The following is a 20,509-nucleotide window of genomic DNA, read 5'->3' as shown; positions in this document are numbered from 1 at the left end:
GTCTCCTGCATCCCAAGCCAGTGCCTTAGCCACAAGACCACCCTTCCTTTAATCAGCAAACACGTCTCAATTGTTTGATGCTCACTACTGGGGGAGGGGTTGGGGCTGCCCATTGCAACGTGGCTGCAACTGTCTTCTCTCGCCTAGGTTTCCATGTGATTCCCTCGGTGTCCAGCATTGTGCCAGAGAGCTGCCTCCTCATCGTGGTGGGGCTGCTGGTTGGGGGACTCATCAAGGGGGTCGGGGAGAGTCCCCCGATCCTGAAGTCGGACATCTTCTTCCTCTTCCTCCTCCCGCCCATCATCTTGGATGCCGGCTATTTCCTGCCCCTGCGCCAGTTCACGGAGAACCTGGGGACCATCTTGATCTTTGCCGTGGTGGGGACGCTCTGGAACGCCTTTTTCCTGGGCGGGCTGATGTATGCCGTGTGCCAAATCAGCGGCACTGGCCTGAATGACATCGGTCTGCTGGCCAACCTGCTCTTCGGCAGCATCATCTCAGCAGTGGACCCGGTGGCGGTGCTGGCTGTCTTTGAGGAGATCCACATCAATGAGCTCCTGCACATCCTGGTGTTTGGGGAATCCTTGCTGAATGACGCCGTCACTGTGGTGAGTGTAGCACGTGTCAAGCTACTTGTAAGGCCCTGTGTTTGGTCTGGTGGCAGAGCTCCCTTGAAGGCAGCAGAGTCTAGAATGGAGAGCAGGGTGGATATGATTGGATTAAAAACAAGGAGGAGTCCTTGGGGCACTTTAGAGACTAACAAATTTATTTGGGCATAAGCTTTCGTGGGCTATAACCCACTTCATCAGATGAGTGCAGTGAAAAATACAGTAAGCAGGTAGAAATATACAGCACATGAAAAGATGGGAGTGGCCTTACCAAGTGGGAGGGGTCAGTGCTAACGAGGCCAATTCAATCATGGTGGATGTGGCCCACTCCCACCAGTTGACAAGGTGTGAGTATCAACAAAGGGAAAATTATTTTTTGTAGCGACCCAGCCACTCCCAGTCTTTATTCAGGCCTAATTTGATGCTGTCAAGTTTGCAAGTTAATTCCAGTTCTGCGGTTTCTCATTGAAATCTGTTTGTTTTTGAAATATTTTTGTTGAAGAATGGCCACTTTTAAGTGTGTTAGTGAGTGTCCGTGAAGATTGAAGTGCTCTCCTACTGGTTTTTGAATGTTACAGTTCTTGATTTGTGTCCATTTAGTCTTTGGCCAAACCAGACGCAAATGTACATGGCAGAGGGGCATTGCTGGCACATGATGGCATGTATCACATTGATAGATGTGCAGGTGAACGAGCCCCTGATGACCATAATGACCTGTCGCCATGATTGGATTAGATGCTTTGCTTGCTAAACCCTGACATACGAGTTGCACTGACTTAGATCTCCCCATAGACTCTGACTTGGAAGGGGGATGGTTGTGGGGTGGGGGCTAGGTGACCACCTACACAGCCTGGGGTGCGACTTGCAGCTTGTGTAGAGGTGCTGAAGCTTGCTGTGCTCTAGCTAGCTAGCGAGCGGTGAGGATGTGGAGGACGCAGGCTGCACAAGCGAGTGCACACCGGGTGGGGGGTGTCAAGTGAGCTTCTGCAGTCTGTGCCACCAGGTCCTCACTGCTATGTGTGCTGCAAATCAACCCTCCCTTCCCCTCTCCCTCTGCCTCAGTGTAGATGTAGACTGAATTGCCTGTGGGTGATAATACTGTTAGCCCTTCTGGAGATCTCAGGTAAAGCACGTTGGGGGCTGGGGGGACACGACACTGAGCACAGACTGGGCAAGTGAGGTGCCTGAGGTCAGGGGCAGGAATAGAACTTGCATCTCCGTTGGCAGGGCTGTGAGCGTACCAGTGGGGCTCCTTGGTGCTGTGATAATAGCAATCATTAATAGTAGTGTCCCCCACCACTTCTGCTTCCATTACACTCCTCTCTGAACTGATCCCTGGCAGCGCTGATGCCCTCTGCTCGGGGTAAGTGGGCAGTGCATGGGAGCAGCTGGCGCCTTCGGCTGTTTGGTGGAAGTGATGCATCTATCCCTGTCTGCAGGCTGCAGCGGGGGCTGGAGAGGAGCCAGACCGGAAACAGCCTCTGATACACACGCTGTCATTTGGTAATGAAGCAACCCAGCTACACTTCCCCCCGTCCCACCGCAAAGGTTCCTCAGGCTGGAGTTTGCTAGACTGTTTTTAACTCGATTTCTTTGCATAAAGTTGTACAGTTCCTCCCTGGACCCCGGTCTGAGCAGGGCCTGATGGGAGCCTGTCACTGCCCGGGGCAGGGGCCTCTTGTCTCCTTTCCTGTCCCCATCCTGCGGCCCGCTCTCACCTCTCCAGCCGGATAGATCAACGCTGCCCAGGACTGGGGGTTTTTTGTATTGGTTTAAACTAGAGCGAGGACATACACGGTTTAGAGTGCTCAGACAAGCCTCTAATTCCTCCCTCCCACACAATGCCGGAGGATTTATTTTAATGTCTATAGAAAACTCTGCTGAAGTCTCTGTTAAGGGCAAAACTGCAGGCTTGGCTAAACTCTCCCACAAGGGCAAGGGGTGACCCGCTTTGCTGTGTGCTGCCGCCTGGATAGGCAGTCATGGGAAAACCTCTCCCAGGGCTGGGCTGTGTACTCCCTGTGTACTGCCTGTGTACTCCCTGCCCCTGGGCTTGCTGGCAGGAGCAGGAGCTCACCAGCAGTCGAGGGGGTAGTGGCGGAAGAGCTTAGTGCGATTGCTTGTGGGAGAGGAGGGAAGGGACAGGCCAAGGGGACGTTTGAGGCTGACTGAAGGGGGTATATGTTTGGAAACCGTTCAGCAGTTTGCTACATGTATTGGCATCAAAGCTCATCTGGGACTTGGCATCCTGCTCCGAGGCATTTCTGGGATCAGACAGTCCATCCGTGAGGTCTGCGCATAACTAGTGGTCTGCGAGGATCATTCAGGGCAATAGCCAGGCTGGAAAACTAAGCATCTCCAAGTCCCTTCAAACTGGATATTCTGGAACCCTGGTCAGAGCCAGTTCTGACACCTGCCATCACTAGAGAACAGCTGTAAAAGCTCCTGGCTATGGAGATCTGTCTCTGGTCAGCATACCTGTGTCTGTGGCAACATGGGTGCTAATCATGGAGTGAAATCAGTGTCTCTTAAATTTGTTCCCTTCCAGGGGATAAGCTGGGCTCAGGGCATGGGACATGGTTCTGTAAATCGGCTGAGAATGTGCTGCATTGCTAAGCCCTAGAAATCTGGGTCTGCTCTTGCTCTCTGCAAGGGAAAGCACTGACTGCACCGCCCACGCATGCTCCCTCCTTTGTTAGGTGCTGCATGCAAAGGGAAATTTCCGGGGCCCTCAGTTACGTGGAGGAAGCGCAGTACCAGAGTCATGGCCTGTGCATTGGGGGTTCGGTCGGAACGTGCAGTCTGCCAGAGCCTTTGGAACAGGGATGTGAGTCTGGGGAGACTCTTGCCTTCCCATTGCAGGGGCAGTCTAACAACCGCTTAACTCTGCGTTTGCGGCGGCTCTGTGTAATACAGAAGTGACTGGCTGCATCCTTCCTGGGGGGTCTCTCAGGGTGAGCCAGCGGTTAGGCCTGTTACAGGAGGCTTCACTTTCACTTTCAACATTTATACACAGCCCTGTGCAGGGCCTCTTATGAGCTCCCATAGCTCTGGCTGTCTGCCTGCCACTTGCCATGTGCACGCACGCAGGGAGTCTACCTGCCCAGCCCGTTCCTGCATCCTGGGCGAAGTCTGGACCTGGGGCAGTAAAGGAATCAAATGCCAATTGTCTGCTGGGCCTGGGTTGCTGTGTTTTTTACTGTGCTGGTCGTTGCCTTTGTTCTCTTGCGGCCAGGCCCTGCAGCAAGGGGGCAGGTGCCTGGTCAGGCATGGGAAAGGAGTGGGGTTTGCTGACCCACTCTGGCCTACGCTGGGTGTGTGAGGTTTCTTCCCACCCTGTATTGGGGAAGGGCCTGCAGCTCTGCAGATAGTAACTTGCCTAACAGGTTTATCCCTTTGTTGGGTGCCCAGGTGCGGCTGGCTGACTGGAGGACAGCATCATGGCTCTCTCCTCCACCCCAGACTATGCAGGGCAGAACCAGGCCTTCCCAGGGGGTCCTGTTCTGCTGCTGCAATCATTGTGCTTAAGAAGCCTTCCCTTCAGAAGGTTGTTTTAGGATCCCAGCTCGGCCTTTCAGGAGAAGAGGCTGTAAAACTGCAGCCCAGTGCCATGGAAACTGGAGCAGGAGCAATAAAAAAGGAAAGAATGATCAGGATGCTTTAGCTAAGCGGGAGCTGGGATCTCCATCCTGCCTGAGGCTGTACCCACCCTGGCTAGCAGCGGGATTGCCCCATGCCTGTGTCCCAGGCGGGAAATGAAAGGGAAGGGATCTGCATTCGCCTGGGCTGCCCTGGAGCACTGAGCAAGGGGGTTGGCTATAGGTGGAAGTCTCTTGGGGGCAGGGTTAAGGTCCAGCTAAGCTACACGCTGGCCCTGTGGGGATTGTGTAGGTAGAGCCCCAAATAGGGTGACCAGATGAAAGAAAGAAAATATCGGGACATATTGCGAGGGGGGCTAGCCAGCAAAGCAAAAGGAAAAAAAAGCCGAGTGCTGCCAGCGGAGCAAAACCAGAAAAGAGTACCGTGAAATATCAGAAGTAACTAATATTGGGACAAATGCCTAAATATCGGGACGGTCCCGATTATATCGAGACGTCTGGTCACCCTAGCCCCGAAGAGCAAGAGACTGGCCTTTAATATAATCTTCGGGGTCTCTTCTGGCAAGGTGTGGACTCTTCCCCGTACGGATATTGGGAACCTTTGGCAAGGAAGACAGCAGCGCCCCAGGGAATGAGGTAGGGCTCTGGGCCTGGCTGTTGCCAAAGGAGATCCTGGTCCAAGGGCCGGCTGTGAGAGTGCAGGCAGTGTCCGGAGGCTAGTGCCAGGGGCGGCTCCAGGCCCCAGCATGCCAAGCGCATGCTTGGGGCGGCAAGCAGCGGGGGGCGCTCTGCTGGTCGCCATGAGGGCAGCAGGCAGGCTGTCTTCGGCGGCTTGCCTGCAGAGGGTCCACTGGTCCCGCGACTTTGGCAGACCTCCCGCAGGCATCCCTGCGGAGGGTCCACTGGTTCCGCAGGCTTCAGCGGACCTCCTGCAGGCACCTCCCAGCGGACCCTCCGCAGGCAAGTCTGCCTGCCGTGCTTGGGGCAGCAAAATGCCTAGAGCCGCCCCTGGCTAGTACTGTGGACAGCAGAACACCTCCCGCTTTCTTCTAATCTTCTGGGCTGCTTTTGGGTACGATGGCTCTTACTGTACATCCTGTCTGTCCACTTCAGAGCATGGCTGCTCAGTAGCCTACCCAGGGTCATCAGGAAACTGAGATGTAAGCGAAGAGGGAGGTGTTGTGACTGTCCCGCTGTCTACCTTATGCTGCCTGAGACTCCCTGCCCCACAAGCTTTTAACTGCTCTTGCTGGGCCTTGGGGAAGGCACCAGCTCTCTGCACTCATGGCTGCCTGGTTGTAAAGTGCTGTTCTGGGGCTCACACTGCAGCTGACAGTACTTAGCCCTTTGCTCTGCTGTGGCTGACATGGTACTTTGAGCTGAATCCCATACATAGCCCTGAAAGGCATCTCACTCCGCTGGGTTTGGCTAACGGAGCAGCCCCAGTGTGCACTGACTGACTAGGCAACCTTGTGGCTGCAGCTGAGATGGCAAACTTGAGCAGGGATTCTTGGGTTTTCACGGTCTCCCACTTGCTGTTTCACTGTGCAGCCCAGGGGAGCTTCTGACTTTTCAATCTCCATGGCCCAGGGGGACTCCACTCTTAATCTTGTCCATTTTAGACTGCAAACTCTTGGGAGCGGGGACTCTGTCTCACTGTGCTAGGAGCTGTACAGACACAAGGAGGCCTGTGTCGCACGTCGCGCTTCTGGGCCCTCCTGGAATGAAAACAATCAGAGCCGCGAGGCTTGCTTTGGAGAGCAGTGCACCCTGCAGGCAGGGTGCTGAGATCAAGTGAAGCACCAGCGAACCAGAAGGGAAGGTGGTCCAGAGGGCTGGTTCCCCCTCACCCTTTCCCAGCTGCTGCGTCCCTGGGGTGTTTGCATGTCGCACGCAGCCAAGTGCCGCTTGCTTTTGCATTAATTTGATTAAACAAATATTCCAGGACAGCAATCACCAAAGGGTTTGCACACAGCAGGGCGGGTGCTGGCTATGGAACCAGGGGCTTAGCTATGTTTCCTTGCCATGTCTCAGACTAAGGCATAGTCCCTTTGATGCAGATCTCCTGTTGGCAGCCTCTGATCAGGGCTCCCCCAAGGGGAGAGCCCATCCTCCCTGTGCTTCACAGGAGCGTGGCTGACTTCTTGAAATAGCCCTCTCTCTCTCGCCAGCCCCCTGGGCTAGATGGACCTTTGGTCTGACCCAGAGGTGAGGGATAACTCAGTGGTTTGCGCATTGGCCTGCTAAACCCAGGGCTGTGAGTTCAATCCTTGAGGGGGACCACTTAGAGATCTGCAGCAAAAATCAGTACTTGGTCCTGCTAGTGAAGGCAGGGGGCTAGACTCAATGACCGTTCAAGGTCCCTCCCAGTTCTGGGAGATAGGTGTATATCCACAATTTTTTTGCATGGGGGGAGGCATAGCTCAGTGGTTTGAGCATTGGCCTGCTAAACCCAGGGTTGTGAGTTCAGTTCTTGAGGGCCATTTAGGGATCTGGGGCAAAATTATATCTGGGGATTGGTCCTGCTTTAAGCAGGGGGTTGGACTAGATGACCTCCTAAGGTTCCTTCTGACCTTAATAGTCTATGATTCAGGAGGCCCATTCTTATGTTCTCCCTTTCCAGGTGCTCTACCACCTCTTCGAAGAGTTTGCCAACTTCGAGCAGGTAACGGTTACTGACATCATCCTGGGCTTCCTCAGCTTCTTCGTGGTGTCCCTGGGCGGCGTCTTCGTTGGTGTGATCTATGGAGTCATTGCTGCGTTCACCTCCCGCTTCACCTCCCACATCCGCGTTATTGAGCCCCTCTTCGTCTTCCTCTACAGCTACATGGCATACCTGTCAGCCGAGCTCTTCCACCTCTCCGGCATCATGGCGTGAGTACCGTCTGGGCGGGACCGTCACACTCAGCACATTAATGTACTCTCTGCCTTGGCTTACTTATCGGGGTTGAGCTGTTTGGCCAGATCTGCACTAGAAAACTGGGTTGGCATAGCTAAGTCACTCAGGGGTGTGAAACACACACACACACACACACACAGCAGCAACCTAAGTCCCTGGATAGACAGCGCTGGGTCGACGGTACAGTTCTTCCATTAACCTAGCTACCGCGTCTCAGAGAGGTGAGTTATTTACACCGACCGGAGAGTCCCTCCTGCCGGCATAGATAGCTGGGCCACTGGAGCATTTTAAGTGTAGACCCACCCTAGTAGGGTGACCAGATGTCCCGATTTTATAGGGACAGTCCTGATTTTTGGGTCTTAAATAGGCTCCTATTACTCCCCCACCCCCGTCCCAATTTTTCACACTTGCTGTCTGGTCACCCTACTCCCTAGGGACATAACTAGGGATGTAACATTGGCCACACTGGATCAGGCCCCTGATCAATCTACGCCAGTATCCGTTCTCTGATAGTGGCTGCACAGGAAGGTGGAAGAAACCCCACTGTAGGCAGCTATGGGATAATCTGCCCTAGCGGCAATCTCCTCCTGACGCCTGTTAGAACTTGTGTTATCCTGACACAGCAGGTTGCGATCCCTCATGGAGTGCTCTAGTGTTTCCTGCAATAGATCCAGATAGTCTTGTTCTCCGTAGAAACCTCCAGTCCCTCTTTGAATCAGGCCGTGTTCTTGGCCCCAGTGATACCTGCTATGGGCTGGCCCCAGTTGAACTACATTGATTCTGCTAGTGCACGGCCCTAGCGCAGACCTGCTGAGCTGGGGGAAGCCCGTGTTGTGCCAGCGCAGTGCACCTGCTTCAGGGGCTTGCACTAGAGCCAAGGTTCTCAAACTGTGGGTCAGGGGCCCATTTTAAGGCTTACTGGGGCTTGGGGCTGAAGCGTGAGGGATTCAGCCCTGGGCGGCAGGGCTCAGGTTGCAGGTCCCGTGCCTGGAACTGAAGCCATTAGGCTTCGGCTTTGACCCCTTCCCCGCCCAGGGCAGGGGGGTCTGGGCTTTGGCTCCCCCACCCAGGCAGTGGGAATCAGGTGGACTCAGCCTTCAGTCTCCCCTTCTGGGGTTGTGCAGTAATTTTTATTGTCAGTGAAGTTTGAAAACCCCTGCACTAGAGGAACTGAACTGGAAATAGGGTGTGAGGGGAGTTAACCATTAGAGCAACTTACGGATCCTCCCTCACTGGGAATTCTTAAATCAAGATTGGGGGTTTCGCTACGGCCTGCTCTAGTTCAAACAGGAAGTAATTCTGGGAAGTCTCCGACTAGCGACAGTAACAGTCCCTTCCGGCCTTGGAATTGATGAACTGCATCACTGTGGTTACCCGAGTGCGAATTTCCTGATAGTCAGCCAGGCCTAAGGTGGTTGCCAGCGAGAGCCAAACCCTGCAGGGATCAGAGGCCTTTCCACGGTTTTAAATTGCATGGGAACAGGAATTCAAATGTCCATCATGTTGGTTCCAAAAGTGGAAGCTGTCCTGGAGAGTGAGCTTGGGGGTGGACCACTTAATTCCTTCTCAGCGGTAATACTGTTCTGCACTCAGGTAGCACTGTCATCAGAAGGCCTCCAAGCATGTTAGATGGGGAAACTGAGGCATAAGAGCAGTCTTTCTCAAGCTCATACCAATCAGAGCTAATAATAGAACCCAGGCTCCTGCTCCAGCGACTCTAGCTCTGTGCCGGGTCCGTAGCAGTAGCCATGGTCAGTTTCGTGCCTCCATTCCCACCCTTGGATGGGTGCTGAGCCCCTTAGGGGACATCTACACTGCAAACCCACGGCAGCGAATGTCAAAGCTGGGCTTGTAGGGCTAAAAATAGCAGTGTGGGCCTTTGGGCTGGGGCTGGAACCTAGACCATGGCATCCTGCGAGCAGGGATGGTCTCAGGGCCCAGGCTCCAGCCTGAAAGTCCGTGGTGCAGTTTTATAGCCCTGTGCCCCCAGAGTCAGCTGACTCGGGCTAGCTGTGTGGGTCTCTTATTGCAGCATAGCCATACCCTTAGTGATCCTGGAGAGTTTGCTTTCACTGCAGGTGGCTTGAGCTCTCCTTGTGTCACACACACCAAGGCTGCTTCTGCAACCTCTCCTGCCCTGCCCTTCGGGCTAGAGAGAGGCCTTGCCGCCTCCTTCCCTGCCTGTCGCTCCCGCTGTAAATGGAGCCAGATCAGCTGCAGTGTGGGCCTGGTGAGTCACTGCAGTGCTTTGTTGCCAGAGAGGCCAGCGTGCCAGACACAGCATGGGGAGCCCTTTGCTTACAAAGCACCATGTGCCCAGCCACAGCCTGCCTCCAGTCACGTTCCTGAGCCATGCCCTGCCCGGGAACTCCTCTGCCGCTTTCCCTGGTGGCTGCAGGTGGGTCCCGGACTCCGGCCCCACCTGCACTGGTGTTTGTCCTTTGGGCAGTGCAGCGCCGCCTTTCTCGTATCAGGTCTCTGCTGACTGGTGGAGCTGTGATAAAGCCAGAGGCACCCTAAGGTGCTGCTGAGGCCACCGCCGCTCCCAGGGTCAGGAGCTGATGACAGTCCTCCTGGGTGCTGTTAAGTCCTCTCCCCTCCTCCTCCCTGCAGGCTCATCGCCTCCGGTGTGGTCATGCGCCCTTACGTGGAGGCGAACATCTCCCACAAGTCCCACACTACCATCAAGTACTTTCTGAAGATGTGGAGCAGCGTCAGCGAGACCCTGATCTTCATCTTCCTGGGGGTCTCCACCGTGGCCGGCCGGCACTACTGGAACTGGACCTTCATCATCAGCACGCTGATCTTCTGCCTCATCGCCAGGGTGTTAGGTGAGGCGCCGGGGCCCTAGTGCCTGCCCCTTCTGGTGAGGTCACGCTCATGCCCTTGCCAAGTACGGAGACGCCCCCAGAGCCGGAGAGCACAGTACTGCCACGTGAAACTGGCTTCTCTGAGCCCTAGATAGGGGCTGTTGCTATTCTCGTCCTCGCTAGGTAGAGCACTGAGCTGGGAGGCTGCGGTTGCCTGATTTCTAGGGAGCATGCAGCACTGCAGGGGGGCTGGGAGGAGCACTTTTCGGGGCTTCTGGCATTCGCGTCCCAGTACTTGGCCTCTAGAGGACTGGGTTCCAGCCTGCCTTGGGTCACAGGCTGACCCAGGCAAGGGGCCAGACTGGTCCCTAGACACTACTTTCCCCCATTAGCCGATGCTCCCCCCTGGATGAACTGAGCACTGGATTGACTCCTCTGGAGCCCAAAGGGGCCTGTGTGTATCCACAGAACAGGAGTGCACGCACCGTTGTCCTTCCCTTCTCGGATCTGGGCTGCAGACCCCACCGGGGGAGGCTGCTCAGCCTGCGTGGCCCCTTTCAGCCCTCAGGCAAGGGACGGTTGGGATGTTCCTTGTAGTGGCTTGTCCATGGGGAACTGGACTGTGACGTGCCCTGCTCAACCCCTGAGCAGCCTCCAAGTGGGGGTATCTGGCTATTGCCAGCCTGGGCTGGGCTCAGACCCTTGGGAGGTTCTAGCATAGGCTGTACCAGACAATATGCTGTGTCTTATTGGCCGAGGATAGGACGGTTAGAGCTGGGGGTTGCAAGCCAAGATTTGGGAGAGGGACCTCCACAGAGCATGGGGGTCCTAGCGTGGTCAGCCTTTTGCTTTCACTGGAGCACTCTGTGTTTCACCCCTTCCCTTCCCCCAAGGGAAGTGGTTTGTGCTGCATGTGGCTGGTTTCACTGATGGAATGACCTTAGCTGGGGGTCGGGGTGTGTGAATGTGACTCTGCTTGTGTAACCTGGAGGAGGTCTGTCCTGTCCTCCCTGCTCGCTCTCCAGGTGTCCTTGGCCTCACCTGGTTCATCAACAAATTCCGCATTGTGAAACTGACCCCAAAGGACCAGTTCATCATCGCCTACGGTGGCCTGAGAGGGGCCATTGCTTTCTCACTGGGTTACCTCCTGGATTATGAGCACTTTGGCATGAGAGACATGTTCCTCACAGCCATCATCACAGTCATCTTCTTCACGGTCTTCGTGCAGGTAGGCGGAACTCGCCTTCCTGGCCTTGGTGCTTGGCCAGGCACCCTGACAATGTGGCGATGGGCATCAGTCAGGAATGTTGTTTCCCTGGCGCTTCTGGCTGAGGAGCAGATGTTTGGGTCCATGGCTGCTGTCGAGGATGAGCTGTGGGACAGCCCAGTGACTCACCCTGGCAAGGAACTCTATGTTCCTCGTTCTGCTGCTGACTCACTCCATGACTATGGGCAGATCCCTTCCACCCTCTGGGCCTCAGCTGCCCTGTCTGTAAAATGGGGTATTGACACTTGCCTGCCTTTGTCCAGCTCTTTGGGATCCCTGGCTGGGAAACGCCGCAGATTTGTCGCTTTGTGAGCTCCGTGATTCTCAGCAGCTTTCAAAGGCCGTGATAAGTCCAGAGTGGCTCCAGCCTCTGCCTGGTATCACTTCTGTGCTTCGGTGTCTATTATAGGGAAGGGTCCCCCTGTAATGTCAGCCTCCTGGGGGCCAACCGCTGGATTCCCATGGCACAAAGGAACAGGAAGGTGGCTTGCACCTCACAGGCAGAGGGGTACGAGCCAGCTGGAAAATATACAGCCTGGTTCTTATCTCCAGTTGTGACAGCCCTAGGCCTTGGAGGAGGTAGGAGGGACCTGGAGTGCCTGGGTCCATTCTGTCATGTAACAGGACTGACTCCAGGAGGGCAGGGTTTGCTCCAGGGTAAGGATGGTGCCACCACCAGGGTTGATGCCGGTGCTTGGTTCTCTCAGCTGGGTGAGGGCTCTCACAGGGGTATAATCTGCTCCCTAGGGGATGACCATTCGGCCCCTGGTGGACCTGCTGGCTGTGAAGAAGAAGCAAGAGACGAAACGCTCCATCAACGAAGAGATTCACACCCAGGTAATGGCTCTCCCAACCCCGGGTCCCTCCCTGGCGCTGCTTTCCTGCGCTTTTCTGCCTTCTCAGTCCTCTTCTGTTTCTGCTCCCCTGCCCCAAAGGTGGTAACCCCGGTAGGTGTGCAGCAGGGCACTGCCTCGGAGCTGGTACCCAAGGTAAGGGGGGCAGAAGGGGACAGTTAAAGGACTCTGCTGGGTCCCTGTCGTTTTTAGTGCACATTCTCTAGCCAAGACCTTCCTGTTGTAACTAGTAGCAGAGCAGCCAATCAGGATAGGCCTGTGCTGCCACCCAGAGGCCGATCCTCCTGAAGCTGCACCTAATAGCGAGGCTCAGCCTGACAGCCCACCAGCCCCAGGTTCACTGGGGGTGTGGGCAGAGAGGTCTGCCCGGTGCACGCTCCCGAGGCTGAACACACGCTTTTCGCTTTGCGCCCTCTCCAGTTCCTGGATCATCTCTTGACTGGAATCGAGGATATATGTGGTCACTACGGCCACCACCACTGGAAAGACAAGTGAGTGTGGTTCCCGCGTGTGCAGGCGCGTGGGGGGGGTGGGGTGATGGGAAGCTGGGGCAAGAAGCAAAAATTTTAGATGCAGCCTAGCAAGCTCAGGTCCACCAGTTCTTGCAGTGCCCTGAAAGCCTGCTCCGCTTCAGCTCATTCCAGGAACCCATGGTGAGAAGCAAAGGGAGGCAGTGCTGCCGCATGGAGCTATGCTGTGCCAGAGGCCTGCGCTCCCTTGTCCTCTTCCCCCGCCAGCCAGGCTGTCCTCTGATTCCACCCAGGCAATTCTAGCCCAGAGCACATTCCATAACTCCCTTGCTCTGCGTGGGAAGTTCAGCTTTGGCTCCACCTCCTGGCTGCCTGCTCTGTGTATAGGGGCTGCCAGAGAGTGTGGGGGACTCGCTACCAAGTGAGGGAGGGATTTGCTAGGCGCTGGAGGGGGAGGGTCAGCACCGGCTCCTTGATGGAGGCGGGTAGCAGGATGCATCTCTGCCTTCATTCTCATCACCGCATGACCCAGCAGCCCTCTGCCGTGCTCAGTGGATCCGATGCCAACGCTGCAGGAGCTGTGCCTGCTGGTCCTGGATATCCCTCTGGCCTTGATGTCACCTGTAGCTGATGGGGATGTGCGACTCTTCAGTCTCTGAAGCATATTGGGGCCCTGGGCACGGGGGAGCGTGTCTGACCCCTGGGCCCAGATTCCGCCGCACCCAGAGGAACCGAACTCTATTGATCTGCTGGGCTCGCTGGTTCTAAGGGAAGACACAAGGACGCTGGGCATGACGCTAATCTAATGGGGCAGGGACATTAGGGTCTCTTCCTGACACATCCCCTTCTCTCTCCCCTACCCCTGGCAGGCTGAATCGCTTCAACAAGAAGTACGTGAAGAAGTGCCTGATTGCGGGCGAGCGGTCCAAGGAGCCGCAGCTGATTGCCTTCTACCACAAGATGGAGATGAAACAAGCCATCGAGCTGGTGGAGAGCGGAGGGTTGGGCAAGATTCCCTCTGCCATCTCCACGGTCTCCATGCAGTGAGTATACCTTGTTGTTTTTGATGCAAATCATAGAATATTGAGGTTGGAAGGGACCTCAGAAGATCATCTACTCCAACCACCTGCTCAAAGCAGGACCAATCCCCAGACAGATTTTTGCCCCAGGTCCCTAAATGATCTCCTCAGGGATTGAACTCACAGCCCTGGGTTTAGCAGGCCAATGCTCAAACCATGTTTTGCTTTATAGGGGTAGCTAACTTCTGTCATTGGCTCCCACTGGCTCTAAATCCCTCCTTCCAGCTGTTCTGCCCAGCCTCCTCTTCCCAGCACCTCCCTCCTCGGCTGCCGTAAAACCCTTATCTCCCTTCCTCCCTTACCTTTGTCTGTCTGTCCAGGAACATCAATCCCAAAACCCTGCCCGTGAAGCGCATCCTGCCAGCACTGTCCAAGGACAAAGAGGAGGAGATCCGGAAAATCCTGCGCAACAACCTCCAGAAAACCAGGCAGAGGGTAACAACTTGAATCTACAGGCAGGCTGCCTCCTTGCAGCTCAGCCCATCCCCTTGCGAGGGATGGGGAGGAAGGAGAGAATTTCCAAATAGGGCAGCTGATACCCGTGTTGCATTTCCTACCCACCCATTAGTGTACTTGCCCGCCTTGTCCTCATTGTCTACCTGTGCACATAAGAACAGCCAGACTGGGTCAGACCAAAGGTCCATCAAGCCCAGTATCCTGTCCTCTGACAGTGTCCAATGGCAGGTGCCCCAAAGGGAATGAACAGAACAGGAAATCATCAAGTGATCCATGCCCTCTCACCCACGCCCAGCTTCAGGCAAACAGAGGCTAGGGACACCGTTCCAGTAATTCCCAGTCCTTTCCTCCCCTTCGCTTGTTAGGCTGTACTGAGCCTGAAGAATCACCCAGCTGGGCTGGAGGTTGACTTGCTGGAGGGAGGAAAGCTGCCCTTGTGGTTAAGGCCCTGGTTTGGGACCCAGGAGATCTGCGTTCAATTCCCCAGCTTTGCTAAACAGTCTGTGATCTGGAGCAAGTTGCATCATTTCTCCATGCTTTGGTTCCCTGGCTGTAGAACAGGGAAAATAATCCTGCCTTTGGCTTGTAAGCTCCTGTGAGCAGGAACTGTGTGTTTTGCGCAGCACAGCGGGGCCTGATTTCAGCTGGGGCCTCTAGGTGGTGAGGGTCAGGGGGATGGGTCCCAGAGGGCCCTGGCTGTGTAGTAGGGGGCAAATGTCTCTTGTGCTGCCCTGCACAGCCGGAGCAGGGGTGGAGGAGGGAAGCTGCTGTTGGACAGGCATTGTTGAGCTCTGATCGTGGCTGTGCTACTGTAGCCAGGCAGGAGGGGGAGTGGGGGTGGTCATTCCTCAGGAGCTCTTTGGTGAGCTAGGAGCACGAGTCCCATTGGTTTTTGTGATGAAATCTATGGACTTTTGCTGCTCGCTCTGGGGAGGTGTGGAAATGCCATGCTGGGAGTTCCTTGGAGACCTGCTGACAGCCCTGTTCCCTGTGCTGGGGAACACGCTCGGCTTCTCATGCAGCAGGACCCAGGGCTCTGCGGCCGAGAGTGGGTGCCTTGCATATTTCCCATGTGTCTTACCCTGATCCCTTTTGGGTCCCTTCTCAGTTGCGATCGTACAACCGCCACACGCTGGTGGCTGACCCTTACGAGGAAGCTTGGAACCAGATGCTGCTGCGGAGGCAAAAGGCTCGGCAGTTGGAGCAGAAGGTGCGCTGGGGAGGCGGGAGCTGCCGGCTGGCTGCGGTGTGCTGGGCGGGGAGTGGGGCTTTTGCACAGTATTTCTCACTCCCGCTGAAGGAGACTGGGCCCAAGTGGCAGCCAGTGAAATGTGGTGACCCTCCATGGCTCTCCTTCCAGACGCTGGTGGGGTTTAGGGGATTTAAAGTAACCCCACTGGCTCGTCCTAAGTTGCGTCCCTCACCAGAGCAGCTGAGCCGGCCCAGAGCTTCTGTCTGCTGTCCATGCAGCTGGGGATGGTGCATCTGCTCCCTGTGAATCCACTGGGAGCCTCACTGCTTCTGTTTGCCCCATCCCCAGTGGGGCATTGCCCCCACCAAGACCCCTGTCCTGGCCCTTTAGAAATGTGAGCGCTCACACCCGCTTTGCCTTCTGATTTCAGATCAACAATTACTTGACAGTCCCAGCCCACAAGCTCGACTCTCCCACGATGTCCAGAGCACGCATCGGCTCAGGTGTGTGGGGCGGCCGGAGGTGGAGGGTAAAAGGTGGCCTGGGGTGACACGAGAGACGTGGTGATGGGGTGTGGTTTAAACAGCTGTTCTGCTGCACTTGTGCTGACGATGACCTGACCCCTTCTGCTCTTCACGCTTCCCGTTAAAGGCCAGCTGTGGTCATGATGGCGCAGTCCCCTGCAGTTTCCTGTTCCTCTTGCTTCCAGACCAGCCTTGTTCAGCTGGATTTTAGAGGGAGTTTGTCACACTCGGAACTGAACTCCCCCCAACCCCCGTTGCTGTGTCCCAGCTACATTAGCAGGGCAGCACTGTGGAAACTGCCACTCTCACCAGTCCAGGCCCCCCACCAGCTAGTCCTTTGTGTTGTTTCCCCCTCTTCCTCCCCCTCCCTCCCGCAAAGCATGTCCAGCACTCTGGGGAACACTGTATTGGCACGGCCTGAATCAAACACCCAGGGAATAGAAAAGAAACCCACATTGCCCTTGGGAGTGAGAATTTGAAGTATAGAGGAAATTGTCAGGAGCTCTGACAATTCTGCCCATGGCCACGAGGGGGCAGCCTTTCCAGCTTCTGGAGTGAGCCATTTCTGGCAAGGTGCAGTTGCTGGTGCATGGGTGACCCACAGCTGTTCAGGGCCCGGTTCCCAAGGGTGCTGAGCTCCCACTGACTTCTGTTCGAGTGGGGCCATGCTCTGCACTCTGGAGATCAGGCCCCGAGTCTGCCGCTGAGCCTCCTGCTTGGAAGGTGTCATGCACTGCAGCTCAAACTGGGCCTAGTGGGCAGAGACCGTACACTGTAGATTCCTGTGCACTGTCCCGAGCCCCAGGCAAAGAAAATATTCTTGGGGCACTTGAAAAGGCGCATGCAGCTCAAACACTGTTTTTACGTAGCTGGCATCTGTGCTGAGCTAGCAGTGTCCTCTCTCCTGGGCTTCCTAGCCAGCCGGGTGAGTGGGGCTGCCTTAAAGGGGCTGCTCTCATCAGGGTTTGGGTTTTTTAAGCCTTTAGTGTTCGTTCTTTAGAAGGTGAACTCTGTCCTCGCTCTGGGCGTGAGATTCGTGACGATTTGTTGCCATGTATAAAACCGTCACCTCAAAGCATTTTACAGACACTGGCCAAAACCTCTGACTTGCCTGTGTGGTCAGGCAGTAGTGTCGTGAACTCTTTTTACGTACAAGTTAACCGAGGCTAGGAATGGGTTAAGTGACTTGCCCAGTCTCGACAAGCCAGGAATGAACCCAGGAGTCCTGACTGATTTCCCCAGCCCTCCACCCCCCACTCCAACCACTAACTCACACTCCCAGAAGTAAGAACATATCCCAGAAGTCTGTACTCTGAGCTCCCCATCCCCCGATTACTAGATCATATTCTCTTCAAGAGCTGGAATAGAACCCAGGAGTCCTGACTCCCCTCCCCCTGCCCTAACCACTAGATTCCACTTCCCACATACTGTTTTTTAATGAGAGGTCTAAGAAAACTCCACTCGGCCCTCTGGGTGTATTGAGGGCAGCTGAGGTGGTGACTGTGTTCGCCCCGCTCCCTCTCTCCAGACCCGCTGGCGTATGAGCCCAAGTCGGACTCAGGGAACCTACCTATCATCACGGTCGACCCGGCCTCGCCCCAGTCTCCAGAGTCCGTCGACCTGGTGAACGAGGAGCTGAAGGGCATGAGCTGCCTCCCACCGTCGCCCGAGGAGGACGAGGAAGGGCTCGTGATGCGCGTGAAGGATCCTTCCTCCCCGGGCACTGATGACGTCTTCACTCCGGGGGCCAGCGACAGCCCCAGCAACCAGCGAATCATGCGGTGCCTGAGTGACCCTGGGCCTCAGCCCGAACCCGAGGAAGGGGAGCCATTCATCCCCAAAGGGAAGTAGCGGCAGGTGCGTTGCCAGCTCTGGCCCGCAGGGGAGCTGCTTGCACACACACGGATTCTTTTATTTTCCATTGGTTCCCCTGGCGCTACACTCGGGGTTTGGGAGGGTGGAATGGGGTGGCAGCCCTGCCGAGCAAGCGTTGGCTGTGGCAGGCGGCCCAAGCAGAGGAGAAGACCCCAGCAACTCTCAGCGAGAAGGGGAACCCATGCATTCCTGCCCGGTCCTTCAGCTTTCACGCGCTGCCCTGGACTGCTTTCCCTTGCTGATTGGGGGATCCGAAAGGAGCCCTGCTCTATGGGAACTTGTTCATCAGCAGAGTCGGCTTACACGGGTGCTTCGTGGCTGTTGGAGAAACTTCCCCCAAGGGCTGATCTGTGCTGTTTACCCTGCCTCAGACGCAACCCTAATCCTTGCCAACTCAGGGACTGCTGCAGTGTGTGTGGCTGTGGGTTAGTCCCCAGACGGTCTGCATGAAGGATGCAGGACTCTGGGCTTAGCCTCTGCCCAGCTTGGTTACCCGCTGTAAGTTAACATCCCTGTCCCAGAGCCAGCGTGGCAGCTGGCCTTGCCACTGAGGCTGTTGCAACCCGAGGGTGTCCCCCCGCAGAGGGGCTGGAAATCTCGCACTGTCCTGCAGGTGCTCTGCTGCAGGTGCTAATGCACAGCCCATCTCCTTCCAGCAGCCTCAGCGGTGCTCGGCTCACCCTCTCCCTGAGCTCAGCGGGGGCCCAGCTTGGCAGGGTCTGTTCTGCGGCCGCTCTTGCCTTGCGTTGACCTCTAGCTGCCAGGCTGTTTCTCCTTCCCCCCTCCTTCTTTTTCCCCCTCCCAGTCTTTCGCGGCAGCCAGATTTTTAAATGTCTTTGTTCAGGGTTAGGGTGAATGCAGCATTTTAGGTTCTTTGTTGAGGGGGTGGGTAAAATTTAAAAAATCCATATAGCCATAGGGGGTCACTGTGGTTTCATACCCTGGAAGTCTCCTTTCGCTCTGCATTCTCTCACTTAAAAGCTTTTGCTAGAAATACACTGCTGGGGAGTTTGCCACAAGCCGGGAGGCAGAACCTGAGCCGCAGGGGGGCTCTGAGCAGCGATGGGTAAGCCCCAGCCCTCCCATCATCCCCCCGTATTCTGGGCACGGTCACCGTGTGGAATACCCTGACCCCCCCACCCCAATTGGTTGGCAAATTTCTGATCTGATGATCTAAGCACCTCGTTCTAACCCCCACTCCCCCCACCCCCGGATCTAGAGCTGTATAAAAGCAAGGAGCATTTCTGAACCAAAGATGGTTGGATGGGTTGATTGCATATAGGGAACAATGCTTTTTTGTTTTGTTTTGTTTTAAACACTGCATATATTTTCTTACCTGGTGACTTAATGAACATGGTCTGGGCCTTGGGACGTCCAAGCCACTCGCCCTGCCTGGCTGGGGATGCCTCCTCCATGGCCTCACACTGCACATTCCTTAATGTAAAGCTTTAATGCCCCCTGACAGGCAGGGAAGTCTCTCCGCCAAAGGGGACAGTCCAGTGGGTCACAGGCTCCAGGGGTTGGGGTTCTCCCGTGAGTCACAGGCTCCAGGGGCTGGGGTTCGCCCATGTTTGTCGACTATTCCCATAGCTGATATCCCTCCTCCTCCCTTCCCCACTGATGGACCCATTCAGGGGCATCTCTCATCGCTTCCTGGCATGTAGTACAGTTCCTGCTCCTGTCTACCCCCGGGGCTGTCCCATCCCCATCCCTGTGCTGCAGGTGGGCTGCTTTCCTCTCGTGCTGGGTGGGAGAATCTCCTGAAACCAGCTCTTGCTACGCTCCCCTCGTCCTAGGAGTCTGGGTCTAGTTCTCCTGGGCTGCAAAGCTTTACTCTCCTGCTTTGTATTCAGGGAGGGGCTCCTAGGTTGTTAGTGGCCAGGAGCGATCCATGGGGCTGCCCAGCAAGGGGCAGTCGCACAGAACAGCTGCTGCTTTGGAGCTGTTTATTTAAAATGGGAGCCAGGGGGAGGCAGGGCTGCAGGCAGAGGGGAGGGGATGAGGGCCTGGGCTGTCCATTCTGGAGCAGGCGGAAAGCCTTCAGTTCTTGAGATCCCTGTGCACGGTGGCTCTCCTGTTGAGGGCGCTCCAGGGCGTGCTGCGAGCATGGCTTTAAGGGCACCTGCCGCCTAGCCAGCCCTTCTGGTGCCTGCCTTCCTCCAGTAGCACTTAGACAACCCCATTGGAGCGCTCTGCTCTGTGTCCCGCACTGTGCCTTTTAGCCACACAGTGTCTGCCTGCGCAAACGGCGTCCTCCTACCTTTCTGCCTTCAGTAAATGCTCTGTGTGTCCAGTGACTTGGTGGGCCTGGCCGGAGCGCCTGCCTCAACCCAGCCTGCTCCATATGTGAATTCATTCCGCCATCCACATAGCGAGCTTCCCGCACGCCTGCTCGCCCAGCCCGGTCGTGGAGCCAGGGGGCAGGCGGGCGGCATGGTTTTCCTCTGACGTGCAATATCGGTCTGACGCAGGGCTCTCTGCAGCTCATGGCCTCTGAGTGCCCAGAGGCAGGGAGTCCACAGGAACGTGGCTGTCTCTGGAGGCATGTGCAAAGCTCTGCCTCCGGGAGGAGTAATTAAGCAATGAAAATTCTCTTGTATAAAACACCTGTAAAGAAGATCTTTTTTTCATGACTCTTCTAATAAATTAATGTTTAATTTTTAGTGATTTTTATTGACCTTGGACCCTTCTACCCTCCTAGAAGTTTGCAGTCAGACCTCAAAGCAGTGCTTGCAAATGGCCCAACCCACCGCCTTGCAGGTAGCTAAGTACTATCCTCCTTCTGCAGATGGGGAAACTGAGTCACCCTGGCTGCACTTTGCCAAATGCTAACATGGTGAGTCAGCAACAGGGCTGGCACTAGGACCAGGGCTCCT

At 55.8% G+C, this 20,509-nt stretch overlaps 1 protein-coding gene across 2 annotated transcripts in view; it reads left to right on the top strand.

Annotated features, from left to right (window-relative positions):
- The window catches only part of SLC9A1 (solute carrier family 9 member A1), a 63,420-nt gene extending 43,124 nt beyond the window's left edge, over positions 1-20,296 (top strand). For both annotated transcript variants that reach the window (XM_075060834.1, XM_032802892.2), the window contains exons 2-12: positions 148-608; positions 6,831-7,081; positions 9,720-9,937; positions 10,942-11,144; positions 11,931-12,020; positions 12,458-12,528; positions 13,377-13,550; positions 13,907-14,021; positions 15,151-15,252; positions 15,665-15,737; positions 17,287-20,296. In XM_075060834.1, coding sequence (XP_074916935.1) covers positions 417-608; positions 6,831-7,081; positions 9,720-9,937; positions 10,942-11,144; positions 11,931-12,020; positions 12,458-12,528; positions 13,377-13,550; positions 13,907-14,021; positions 15,151-15,252; positions 15,665-15,737; positions 17,287-17,609 — 1,812 coding nt within the window. In that variant the 5' untranslated portion in view covers positions 148-416 and the 3' untranslated portion in view covers positions 17,610-20,296. The remainder of the gene's footprint in view (positions 1-147; positions 609-6,830; positions 7,082-9,719; positions 9,938-10,941; positions 11,145-11,930; positions 12,021-12,457; positions 12,529-13,376; positions 13,551-13,906; positions 14,022-15,150; positions 15,253-15,664; positions 15,738-17,286) is intronic.
- The last annotated feature ends 213 nt before the right edge of the window (positions 20,297-20,509 follow it).

The sequence above is a fragment of the Chelonoidis abingdonii genome, chromosome 25 (genome assembly GCF_003597395.2).
Source record: "Chelonoidis abingdonii isolate Lonesome George chromosome 25, CheloAbing_2.0, whole genome shotgun sequence".
Taxonomy (NCBI): Eukaryota; Metazoa; Chordata; order Testudines; family Testudinidae; genus Chelonoidis; species Chelonoidis abingdonii.
The sequence above is the reverse complement of the archived record's forward strand: the minus strand, read 5'-3'. Positions and strand labels throughout refer to the sequence as shown.